General features: G+C 40.4%; 1 protein-coding gene across 1 annotated transcript in view; it reads left to right on the top strand.

The window, feature by feature from the left end:
• HFM1 (helicase for meiosis 1) overlaps positions 1-12,909 on the top strand; it is a 30,081-nt gene that overhangs the window by 8,470 nt on the left and 8,702 nt on the right. The window contains exons 10-27 of the mRNA XM_054073336.1: positions 121-198; positions 324-485; positions 928-1,128; positions 1,210-1,298; positions 2,183-2,226; positions 2,313-2,414; positions 4,028-4,173; positions 5,589-5,683; positions 6,473-6,606; positions 7,227-7,274; positions 8,611-8,691; positions 9,283-9,374; positions 10,217-10,323; positions 10,414-10,461; positions 10,674-10,771; positions 10,858-10,989; positions 11,423-11,508; positions 12,394-12,510. Coding sequence (XP_053929311.1) covers positions 121-198; positions 324-485; positions 928-1,128; positions 1,210-1,298; positions 2,183-2,226; positions 2,313-2,414; positions 4,028-4,173; positions 5,589-5,683; positions 6,473-6,606; positions 7,227-7,274; positions 8,611-8,691; positions 9,283-9,374; positions 10,217-10,323; positions 10,414-10,461; positions 10,674-10,771; positions 10,858-10,989; positions 11,423-11,508; positions 12,394-12,510 — 1,860 coding nt within the window. The remainder of the gene's footprint in view (positions 1-120; positions 199-323; positions 486-927; positions 1,129-1,209; positions 1,299-2,182; positions 2,227-2,312; positions 2,415-4,027; positions 4,174-5,588; positions 5,684-6,472; positions 6,607-7,226; positions 7,275-8,610; positions 8,692-9,282; positions 9,375-10,216; positions 10,324-10,413; positions 10,462-10,673; positions 10,772-10,857; positions 10,990-11,422; positions 11,509-12,393; positions 12,511-12,909) is intronic.

Raw genomic sequence — 12,909 nt, 5'->3', positions numbered from 1 at the left:
TGGATTTTATTTAACAGTTTACTGAAGTTTGGGCAGGGCTGCTTGGGCTGTACTTCTGGCACATGTTGGCCTTTAAAGCATTTTAACCTTCTGTTTGGTTGAATTGATTTTTCCTCTTAGGAAAAATGGGATAGCATGACTAGAAGGTGGAGAGACAATTCTGTAGTCCAGCTTGTGCGACTGTTTCTTATTGATGAGGTAAAAAAAATACTGTTTTGTGTGCACTGGTTTGTTCGGAGATTTGGAAAGGATACTGTTCACTTAGCAGATGTACACATTGTAGCTGGAGAAATATTTAGCTGATCTTCTACAATTCCTGATAGGTGCATGTTATAAAGGATGAAAGCCGGGGCGCAACGTTAGAAGTTGTAGTCAGTCGGATGAAGACTGTTCAGTCTTCTCTTTGGCATCTTTCGGAGAACCATGACACTGTTCCTCCCTTGAGATTTGTAGCTGTGTCTGCAACAATCCCAAACGCTGAAGATGTAAGAGTTACATTTTAACTGTATTTTAATTCATGGAGCTGTAGTTTGTAGGAGGTACATGGAGGTATAAACTCCAATTGCTGACAAAGCTGTCCTTTTGAAGCTGTCGGCTGAAGGCAGGGTGAGGTCAGTGTGAATGTGACAGATCACTACAGCCATACGGAACCATCAGCCAAGTATGGAAAGGCTTCGGTTTTAGATTTCTGTTTGTGGTTTTTGTCTCTAAGTACAAATCACAGCAGAATTGAGATTTCAGTCCAAATTAAATTGGTCATGTAGAATGCAGAACCTCCCCTGTGATTTTAGTGATAAACACGATGTCAGATATGTTACTGGCTTATGTGGGACAAAAGCTGAGTTAATTATTGTGTGATGAAGTTAGAGCAGAGTGTGATTAAAAGCAGAACTTTGTCATTTCAACTTTATTTCTTCTTCTTTAAAGATTGCAGAGTGGCTTTCAGATAGCAAGATGCCTGCTGTATGTCTGAAAATAGATGATGATCAGCGGCCGGTGAAGCTGCGCAAAGTCGTTCTTGGTTTTCCTTGCAGTGACAGTCAGACAGAATTCAAATTTGACTTAACTCTCAACTACAAGATAGCCAGCGTTATACAAACATACTCGGAACAGAAACCAGCGCTTGTGGTACAGCAGCTTGTTTTTTCCATCAAATTGGAAATTGTTTCTTAAAGGTGTTGATTCAAAAAAATCTTTTCTTATTTATAGTTCTGTGCCACAAGAAAAGGAGTACAGCAGGCTGCCTCTGTTCTTGCGAAAGACGCTAAGTTTCTGCTGAGTATCGAACAGAAACAAAGGTATTTTTGTATTTGAGTTGTTAATAAGCATTTCTGTGTTTTAGTAATCCTGTGGCATCTGTGAAGCCATTGAGCTGGTACAGTTTCTAGCAGAGGAGCATCTGCAGCAAAACTGTCGCTACAGCTGATGTTCTTTGGATAAATTGACACTCTTCTTGGGAAGCTTCATTCTCAGATTTTTAGGGTATTTCTCACAAACATCCAGTTGCTTGTAAAAGTTGCTTTTGAAACATATGAATGATGATTCCTGTGGATCTATAAGTCCTTGTAGTAGAAAGATTAAATATATGGATAGTTGAATGGGATATGGTCTTAGTGTTTCAAGTTAAGCCATAAGAAGTCTTTGCGTTATCAGCTACCTTTAATAATTACACTCTGACCTATAGCAGTTGTGATTTATGTCATAGTTGCCTGGTGATGGTGGCTGCAGAAGCTGCTTCCCGATTGTGGCCCTCAAATGTGGTGGTCTTTGCCCTGTGTGAACAGCACATCGAGGTTGTAGGCTGTGACTTGGGAAAATGTCTGAGCTGCCCCAGAGAGTCAGCTCATTCCCTTCGCCATGATGGGAAAGGTGGCAGTTGAAACTGTGCAGGGTGTATATTTAAAGTTATCCTCCGACTGTGTCCTTTTGATAGTCTAATGCAGAGGTGAGAACCAAGAACATCCTTATAAAGCACAAATGCAGTAGAATTGTGGGAAAGGATGTAAAAATGTACCTGTCAAGGGAGGCCTCTTGCAGTCTTCAGTGATTTTGTCTAGTTTGATGTGATACTTTGCTTTTGCAGCTAAAACTGTACTTGTGTTTTTCTGTATTGCACTTCGATTAGTGGATCTGTTCTGTGATTTTGAAGTGTTCTTTGTGTGTGTGTATGTGTGTTGCATAGGTTACAGAGGTCTGCAAATTCGTTGAAAGATTCCAAACTGAGAGGTAAGCACAACATACTGCTCTGCTCTGTGAGTAAGTACTTGATTAAGGACACGTAGCTAAGTGATGGATGTGATTTCCATTTTCAGATCTCTTAATGTGTGGTGTGGCTTATCATCATGCGGGCATGGAGGTATCCGACAGAAAAGTGATTGAAGGAGCTTTTACTGCAGGAGACTTACCAGTGCTTTGTGAGTGAATGTAACTTGGCAAGTGCAAATGTTGTTAGTGTGTCCTGAGAAGATTGCAGCTTGGAAGGGGTGATATGCTATGATTTTGTGGTATGTTTAACCTTTGGAGTTCCTTTGTGACATGCAGATAAAGATGTGTTTGTGTTTCACGTGCCCTTTTACCCTGTGAGCACACATACACACTGTTACTGATGACCATAGGACTGTTCTGCTTTTCACTGTACACAGAGGCCACCCTCCCTATCCACCAAGGAAGAGGAATAATGTTTCTTCTCTGTGTGTGTTACGTTGGAGACAGATAACAGCATACTGTACCTGATACTGTTTAAAAAACATTATGCCACAGAGGAGTTTACTCAGTTTTGGTAATCTCAATGACTAAATAGGGAAAAGGTATGCAATCTGTGCAACAGAAAGAGAAAAAAAGGCTGAGTAAACTCTGTAGAACAAAATTTCAAGTGAAATTGTTAACTAAGCTTCAAGTACCAAGATAGGAAGACAAATAAAGTACTGTGGAAGGAACCTGGTTTACTGCAGAAAGCTTTTCTTGTTACGGGGCAGGAACTTGCAAACCAGGTTTGTAGGACCTATCCCTTAATGAAGACTGATGACTCTTTTTGCATGGCAGGAGGAGGTGTTTAGATAACTTTTCTGTATCACTGCAAAGTATCTTTGATAATGGCACATGTTACTAGAGAAGGGAATCTTCATACCACATAGGTCGTGGCTGCATCATTCTCTTTCCTTAGTGTGAATAAGTCTGTTACTTCCTTTGATACCTTTATGGCATCTTGATATATCTTGCATATCTACTTCCTGTTGTGAACTTCTATATACTTAAACAACATTGGGCAAGTGAAACAAGATGTAAGGGAGAAAATTGAAGATTTGGTCACTGAGGCTTTTGTTAGACAAATACAGTTATCATTGTTTTTCTTCTGATGCAAATGAAAAGTAATATTTTAGAATATATTTTCTGAATCCTTTGTTCTTTATAACTATCTGAAACCTTATGAAGGCTGGCAGAAGCTGCAGACTGTTTACAAAGGGTTGTACTGACAGGACTAGGGGCAATGGGTATTAACTGGAGAGGGGCAGATTTAGGCTAGACATATGGAAGAATTTCTTCACCATGGGGGTGGTGAGGCCCTGGCACAGGTTACCTAGGGAAATTGTGGCTACCCCATCCCTGCAGGTGTTCAAGGCCAGGTTGGATGGGCTTTGGTTAGCCTGATCCTGTGGGAGGTGTTGCTGCCCATGGCAGGGGGTTGGAACTGGATGGTCTTTTAAGGTCACTTTGGCCCCAAACTATTCTATGATTCTATGATTCTGGGCTAGCTCCAGATGTTAAGGAGCATCTAAATACAAATATCTGGGTTGGAGTGTGCTAAAGAATGTTTGGTAATAAATGAATGCTAATGATCAGATACACCGAAATTGTTAAGCAAAAACCTGTCTGTGGTTTGTGTGACTTCTTGTGATGCAGAACGCCCACTGACTTCATTAGGAAATTAGAGCTTTCAGGAATCACAAGTGAGTCACTTATTGGCTGCTTGTTTAGCTCCTGCTGGACATTCCGGCGGTGCTCATTGATGTTCTTTAACCTGATGTAGTTACCACCAGCACTCTAGCCATGGGAGTCAATCTGCCTGCGCACCTGGTGGTCATAAAATCCACAATGCACTATGTTGGAGGAGTGTTCCAGGAGTACAGCGAAACTGATATTCTGCAGATGATCGGGAGAGCAGGGAGGCCTCAAGTAAGTCCGTACTGTATTCTATTGATGCTCTCTATAAGCAGAGCAGTGGAAACTATTCTTGGTGGAGAAACTACAGTGCTCATGATCTTACTGCAGCATTGGGTTCCTAAAGGGATGTTATGAATAGTTAAACTGCTCCTGGGTAACTTCTTCATTAAGAAAGAGATCTATTTGCTTTTGTATTGTCCGCTGAAAAGTGCTGCTTCCCCTTGTCATGCGAAGATGTAAAGATTACACTTGGCTTGCATAGCAGATGAGGAGTACGGGAAATGTAGGGAGCTGGCACACAGCTTATAAATCACATGATAAAAACTCCGGACTCTTGGATAGAGAGCAATGTGCTTTTGTTCTCCTGACAACAGAGCAATGATATATCTCATTGAGTTAGCAGTGGAGCAGAGGGGGAGGCTCAGAAACGCTGCCTTTGAAGAGCTATAGTTCACTGTGCTTCCACAAGAGGCTGCTGGTGCCAAGAATGATGTATTTAGAAAGGGTTTAGACACTGCTCTGCTTGTAAAAAAGAAAGGGCAGGGATTAAAAAATGATTGTTTTAGTTACATCTCTTTAAAGTCTCCAATTCATTTATGTTAGATCTTACACTTCTAGATCTTTTAGTTTTTGGGAATACAGCTAAAGCCTAACACAGGATGTTGCCTGCACCGCCTCTGTTTCCAGAGGATGCTTATGTCAGTGACTGGCAGATGCTGTGTACCTGACAGCATCTTATCTCGGCCTAAGACCTGAACTGGTGTGGACATTCTGATGTTCCTAACTTTGGGGTTTTTTTGCTAGAGACTGTAATTCAGTAAGATTTTTAAAATTGTGACGCAGAATCCTGAGCCACTTTAACTCACGGAGTCAAGACCTGAGTATTTACCAAGCTCTGCCTTTCTATAACATGTACACTAATCTGATTGGAAAAACACAAGGGTCGGGAAACTGCTCGTACAAACCCCAGTAAATCAGTCTGACAGGATTTTTTCCATTACAAAATTAAATAATCTAGGTGAGGTGGCTGGAGAGCAGGTGATAAAGACAAAACATTACTGCAAAAGGCCTGGCTGTTCACTCAAGAATTTCTAGTGCTTGCGGATGACTAATGGTCGTTTCCTTGGCTGTGGGCCTTGGCAGGAGGTTGGTGCAATTCAGTTTGGGGTGTTTCCCGCAGGTCTCTGCTGTACATGCGAGCACACAGGGGCTGCTGTGCTGACCAGCCTGCCACAGGGTTGGGGTCTCCGATCCTGCTCGCTGCCCAGGGGAGTGAGGACTTGACTTTAGGTTACAGAGGCCTTGGCATTCAACAGCCAGTTCAGCAAGGGTTTTAAGAAAACATGTTTAATGACTTCAACAGATATGGAATGCGTTTTCGGCTGGGAGCTAGAGAGCAGGTTTTGTGTGTGCTTTTTACCTTTCAGTTTGACACTACAGCCACAGCAGTTATCATGACTCGTTGGAGCACGAGAGAGAAGTACATACAGATGTTAAATGGTGCTGATGTGATAGAGAGCAGGTAACTCACGATTTCGTAAGGCTGTATAGAAGGGAGCAATGTATCGTAGTTCCTACAGAAAGTGGTTTTTTAGGTGGGCTTGGGGTGCTTATTGGTCTGTTTAGAAGACGTTTAAGAAAAATCTAAGGCAATTCAACTCAAGCCATTCAGCCACTGACAGCCTCTGTTTTATCAGATAAAACTATCTTGAGAACGTCTTAAACTTAACCAAAAGATCGTTGTATGCTGGAAAACAGCAGGAACTGGAAAAGTCCATAATGCAAAGGCAAAAGGCAAGAACTGAACCCAGATTGTGTCTCTGAATTTTTAGGTGATAGAGCCTGGTAAACACTACCCTATAGAGTTCACTCGAGGTGAACAGTAGCAATGGAAGTAGGTAGGAAAGTTAAAACATTAAAGGGTAAAACAGGAAATTTTGCTCATTTAGTTTTGTTAAGCTTTAATTTTTCAAATATATCCAAACTATCAACACTGCTGTGACTTTTACATGAGTGAAGCTTTGTTTTCTAAATGACTGGGAAACCTTGCAGTTGGCAAGTGTTTTTATTTTTCCCTGCTGGACATTAAGTGATAACAAAGAAATGACATTGTTGATTATTTATGTATTCTTTACTGTTTTCTATTGATTTCAGGGATTAAAAACCAAATGCAAACAAAAAAAACCCATAGAACAAACCAGGCGATTGTTGTGGGTTTAGGGGAGGAGGTTGGTTAAGATTTGGTTTTTTTCCCAAGTTTTAGTGCTGTTAATTGGGAAATGTACTGACGTTGTTTGGTTTGTTTTGCCAGCTTGCACAGGCATCTTGTGGAGCACTTAAATGCAGAAATAGTGCTGCACACTGTCACAAATGTCAGTGTGGCTTTGGAGTGGATTCGATCGACATTCCTGTACATCAGAGCCTTAAAAAATCCGTCTCATTACGGTTTGTTAGTTTGTTTTTAATCAATCTAAACTATGACACTGGGATGTGTTAGTGCCATAGTGTTTGTTGCTTTCGTTTTCTTGTGGACTGTTCTTTCAGAAGAGATTGGAAACAAGGTGTGTGGTATGGCCTGTAACATTTACAGAAGGAAGGGTTTCAAGTGCCTTACTCTAAGAGATAAGAGTTTCAGCATGGTCTAACCCTTCAAAACTGTGAAAGAAGCCTTTGACAGCTGTGTAATGATATGTTTGTTATGCTCTCAATACACTGGGCCATGCATTAATGCTGTCCCAATATGTGATGTACTTTTCAGTGCTTAATATGCAATCTGCTGCTAAGGAAGAAAATTGTCTAGTATTTCATAGCTTTTTTACCGCAAAAGTTCAGTGACCTTAATGCTGGGGTCACAACTGATCTTGTCCAGAGCAGCCTCCCCATCCCCCGCCCTGGCCATCGCTGTGGGCGCTGCCGCTTGCACCGTGCTTGCTTCCAAAGTCACCAGGCATGGCTGTAGGCACTTCTGTTTGGGGATTTGCAGACATGACTGGAATGGAGTTACGGAGTTGAGGAGGGAGTATAGAATTGCATTGGGTTAAAAAGCCTCTTGTCTTTTCATGAAGGTTTCTCATCTGGGTTGGATAAAACTGGAATTGAAGCAAAATTACAAGGTAAATGGCTTTTAAGCTTTCTTTCAGTAAGATGTTGCATTTTAGGGCAGGTTCATCCATGTTTCTATCTCCATGGGTTCTAATAGAGCCCTTCACAGAACAAGTGATTTACTATGTTGTGCTAGTTATTTAATTTGATACTTTTGAAACACTATCAGTATATTTTGATTGGTGGAAAAGTTTTTCTTGCATAGAGAAAAAAAATTAGATGGCTTTACCTATCTCATCTCCATACTCAGAAACATGGAGCAGAGCACTTTTAATTTTGATTTCTTGTAATTCTTTCTAATCATCCTTTGACTGATCTCATTCACTTTCCTTAATTTCTGTTACTATACTTTCTAAAAAACTCTTTTCAGAAATTGTCACCTTCCCTTCATCATAGATTCAGCCTTGAAAACAAAGGATGTAAAATGTAAATGTTTTCGCCTTGTTTGGAAAAGTTTAAAATTGCAGGAATGGAGCATGTTACTGCCTAAATCAGCCTTTATGGGAGAAGGCCTGGTGTGAAGTCCCTTCTACAGAAAGGGCTAGGGCAGAAGACTGCACTTACAATTGTGTTTTAGGTGTGGATTGTATTTCCTTGAAATGCTCTGGTCTTAGAAACAATCTCTTTTTACAGTTCTGAAGGAAACCAGCTCCTTTTCCCTGCACACGTGACATGTTTTGTAGTGATGCACTTAATTATGTTTTCATACATTCACACACGATGTGAGTGATTGCTGGTTGCTATGGGAGCTATTGCTTTGGATGCTTTTGCAACTTATTTTTAATTGCTGAACATTGTATTAATGCAGTTTTTGCCTTTTAATTACGTTGGTTTGGAAAGAGAGAAAACCAAAACGCTGCAGTCATCCTCGTGCAGGTATCTGACAAAATAGGTTTAGTGAAGAAAACACAAATGCACCTGATACAGGATGAAAATTCTGGTGAAGGATTCATGAATACCTGTGGATGCTTGACATTTCAGCCATTTCAGTGTTAGTGCGGTATCAGAAATCTTGTGTATAAATGCTGCAGACTCTCTGGTCCCTCATTCAGAATTGAACAAGGCAGCCTGCATTCCGTGTGCTCGGTTTCTCTTACTTTGCCACTTGTGCTTTTCTGAAAAAGAGCTGTGATGTCCTGTACGAGATGTCTTGGAGTGAGCTGTCCCTGGAGGGACATTAACCACTGACTTTAGCAGAAGCAGGACCAGTCTAAATCCTTGGCTTGAGTTCTGGGAAATACTTGGCTATGTGTTCATTGCAATTTGATGGTGACATTGTTTTGGGTTGTACGTAGATAAGTTTTTCTGTGTGCCCTAAAAATGTGTCTGTTTTCAAATCATTGACAGAATTGTGTTTGAAGAACTTAAATGATTTATCATCTCTTGATTTGATCAGGATGGATGAAGCAAATAATTTCAAACCAACAGGTAACTCTTTTAAAAATACACAAATTGTCAGAAGTGATGTTGAGCTAGCAGTGAACTGCAAAGGGGCACAACTGTTCCTGTTGCCGGAAACAGGGCACCCAAATGTAGAGAGCAGGGTCCGAGAGGCAGTTTGAGCAGAGTGTATGTCTGAACAGCGTTCTCTGAATGCTGATCCATGCATGGATTTTGTCTTGCGGGTGCTGGAGATTTAATTGCCTATTTGGAAACAATTACAGAACATGATCCCAGAATAACTGGGTATGACACTGCAACAGAAGACAGGTTTGATCAGTACCTGCTCTTCACAGCCCTCTGCCAGAGGAGGGAGGCTTCTCAGCAGCTGCAGTTCCCAGTCGGGTTTGTCAGTGTGAATTCATCTCCACTGGAGAACCCGAATTCCATGTGTTCTTCCTGCCCCTCTGTGCTAGGTCAGTGAGGCTCAGCAGCAGCTGAGGGCAAGGATGTACTGAGGCAGCAGGGGGATTGCATAGAGCCACGTCCTAAGGGAATGGATTTGATTTTGTGACTTGAAAAAAATACACCGAAAAGACTTGACAAGTTTCTTTTTTAAAATATATTCCTCTCTTCTAGAGACGGGAAGACTAATGGCCTGGTATTATATTGCGTTTGATACAGTGAAACAGTTTTTCATCATTAAGGGGACAGAGACGCTAAAGGAATTGGTAATTTAACTTCATGAAGAAAATTTATGTATGTTCAATTGGTTTTAAACAGAATCAAAGATAAGCGGCTGAAGGGTTTTTTCCCTTTAAAGAGCTTGAGGTTTATTTATGTGAAGTTTTAGAGAATAAATCTAGATCAATTCCATATGGAGCATTTCTGAGGCTTTGTACTATTAGATCTTGCAATTTCCAACTCTTTCTCCTCTCACCAGCCTTGCTTGTCAAGATAGAAAGTTGCTGAAGTTGTTCAGTGTGTGTATTGAATACTGTATTGTTTTGTGGTTTAGTAGTTGGTTTTGTATTGTAAAATCCAGCTGCGTAGAGAGCAAGTTTTACTTCTAAAAGAATCCCTTTGTCTCACTGGTTTAAGTAATTTTCCTCTGTCAGATCACAGGTTGTTATCCTCACTGCTGGGTCACAAAAGATGTTTTGTTTTGAAGCAAATGCTACAGTAGAGCAGAGTGGCCATGATTAAATGGAAAGCCTGTTCTGTAGCTGCCTTTGCAATTGAAGGGTGGAGGAAGTAAAGTGAAATACATAATGATTGCAAAAACTATTTGTGTTTGCCTTGTATGTCATAAAGTATGAGCAGTGGGGTTGACGTGGGGTAATCTGAAGGGGAAAAGTAATGTGAAAACGGAAAGAAATATCTTCCCCTTTTGCCACATGACAGCTGTTACAGGAGGGTGAAGGGGAGGGAGTCGGGTCAGACCTGAACGACCATCTCTGCATGGTCACAGTGCTGAGACAGTAGAGGCTTTTTAAAAATGTTTTCTTAAAAAGAAGTTGGAGGAAGCAGTAGAAAAAGGCAGAGAAACACTAAAAGAGTTCAGTTGTTACAGATCACAATGATCTCCAACTGCACTGAGTTTCTGGATATCAAGCTGAGAACAAATGAGAAGAAAATACTGAACACTTTGAACAGAGACAAGGATAAAATAACTATCAGGTATCAAAAATAGATACATTGAAAAAGGAAAGTATCTTTTTAACAAGAAACAAAATGAATGGCACAAAACATGTTTATTTTCATGCATAGGTTTCCAATGGAGGGGAAGATAAAAACAAGAGAAATGAAAATAAACTGGTAGCTATCACATCATGTTGTTACTTCTTATAGAAAAGCTGTTGTTTTATGGCTGTTGAAGGCCTTGCTAAAATTTGTATTGTTTTACAGAGGACCAGATCTTGCATTTCATTGTTTCTGTTCTGAATCTTCTTTTGTTTTGTGGTAGAAATTGTTATGCTGTTACACTTAGTTTACAGTACGGCTTATGTACCAAAAACTGTTTTTCCCAGTCTCATTCAGGCCCAGCTAGGATGCATTCCTGTTCAGGACTTCACTTTGACACAGGATACTGGCAGAATATTTAGAAATGGCTTACGGGTTACTAGATGTACGGTAACATTTAATCCTTCTCTAAGGCGTCTAATAGTAACCAACATTTTGTCTGAGTAATACAAGTCAGCCTTGGTTCTACAGGGTTGTCTGACTTCCTGGCATCATGTAAGAACAACTTCTCCGCTCTATTGAACTCTCTGATTCTAGCCAAGTGTTTCAGGTGCAGGCTTTGGGAAAATTCACTTCACGTGTCTAAACAACTTGAAAAAATTGGTAGGTACTAGTCAGAAATGATAACGGTGTAATCTGATAGAGAATCAAACCTTATTATCAGGCTGCCGATTTCTGAGGGTCTGCTTACGTAATTAAATGAGTATCTTAATTACTCATTTGCCACAATTGAGTCCCACAGTTGTCAGGATAGTCTGTTATGGTAAAAGTAATACATTTAGTGATTTTTTTCCTGGATTTCATAGTATTTAAGTTGTTCTTTGATTTGTATTGCATTTCTTTTTCTCTGTACTAATGGATAAGTGAAATTGAATAACAACAACATAAGACATGTAGTGATTTGCTGGACAAAAAGCTGGGATAAACATGCTAGAAAATGATTTCTGCTTGTTTTTTCCTGCTATCATTGCGTTGTGGAGAAGATTTTGAGATAAGTGATTGTTATTTAACAGCATAAAATTTAAATCTTTCACAGGTGTCTCGCTGTCAAACGCTATGGTAAATGCAGGGCTGACAACATTCAAAAAAATAGAAGACATAAATGCAAGGGAGCTCGAACTGGTAATTTGTAGTTTTCTGTGCAGATAACTGTGATAAGGGAGATGAGGAGTGTTAGTCCTGTTCCCATACAAGCAGTGTGGTTAACGTAGATCTGCTGTATAGCAGTCAGCACCATTGCATGGTTTAAGTGAGTTATATGAGCAAATTAAAAAGTGCAGCTGCTGCTCATTTTCTTTGACAATATGTTTTGGTTTAGCAAATTTAGTGGGGATGATTTCACCAGTCTGGCTGCTTTTGAAAAGCAGTTGCTTTGGTGTGTGGAATTTGGTCATTAACATAGTTTGAAACAAAGGGCAGTGTGTGTTTCCCTTGTAGGAATGTTAGAGAAAACATAAAAGGGAATGGGTATCGACAGTTTCTCTTACTGTAGGTGAATGGTGAGAGTCCTGGATTCCCGCTGTTGCTGGGTTCAGTTAAGTTAGCCATAGGATGGGGAAGTCAGTTTTCAGCCCAGAACAAGGGCTTTGCCTCTTGGTGTCTGTTCTGAGGCAAACGGTGGTGTGGAAGATCTAACGGATTTCTAAAGGAAATGGATCTTACTTGGGGTTTGCTGTTTGGGCTTTAGGAATTTCATTTTTCTTTTCTGCCCTTGTTACAGTTTTCCTGTCATTTGGGGTTTTTTTGACTAAAGCTGGAGCACTGTTAGAATCCTCATCTCCGATAAATCCAAAGCAGTCGGGTTTGAGGCCTTTGGCTCGTTCACTGGCTCTCACCTGAGCAGAAGTGGTCCAGGCTGAAACAGTGCTGGCCTTTTGTTTTGGTGATGTTGTTGTCCTGGGCATTGCTGACATCAGAGAACCAGGAGTGACAGGGCTTTTGTTAGTAGCATAATTACTCAGGTGATCGATTCCTTGAATTTATGTTTCTTTTGGCATCTCTGATCAGCTGAATGTATCAGAAATGAAATTAAATCTGCAGATTTTGAACAGGCATCCGCCTTTTGGAAACCAGATAAAAGAATCTGTTCTGCACCTTCCAAAATACAAACTTGACATTGAACAGGTAAATGCTTTTTTATTTATTTTATGTTTTTATGCTGATATTATTAAGTGAAAGAGCAAATACTGATTTAAAAGACATTTTGAGCCTTTGCTGGTAGAATATTACACAATATAGAGGCCTCTTTGCATCTTAGCACGCATAAATTTAAGAGTTTTAAAGAGTCTCCTTACAGACTGAAGGAGAGCCCTGGGATGTACATCCCTACAATGCATTGGCCTCTCATAATAGCATTTAATGTTATAGATGCAGGGTGCAATTCCATGTGCGAGCAGAGCTTTGAGGCTCTGGTACGCGTTTGGTCTTTGAACAGGTCACATAATCTGAAAAACAGCCTTAAGGTGTCTCGCAAAGGTGGTGCAACTGAAGATGCCTTTGAAGCTAAAAACTAAATAAACATGT

The sequence above is a fragment of the Cuculus canorus genome, chromosome 8 (genome assembly GCF_017976375.1).
Source record: "Cuculus canorus isolate bCucCan1 chromosome 8, bCucCan1.pri, whole genome shotgun sequence".
Lineage (NCBI taxonomy): Eukaryota > Metazoa > Chordata > Aves > Cuculiformes > Cuculidae > Cuculus > Cuculus canorus.
Note: the sequence above shows the minus strand (reverse complement) of the source record. Positions and strands in the feature narration are given on the sequence as shown.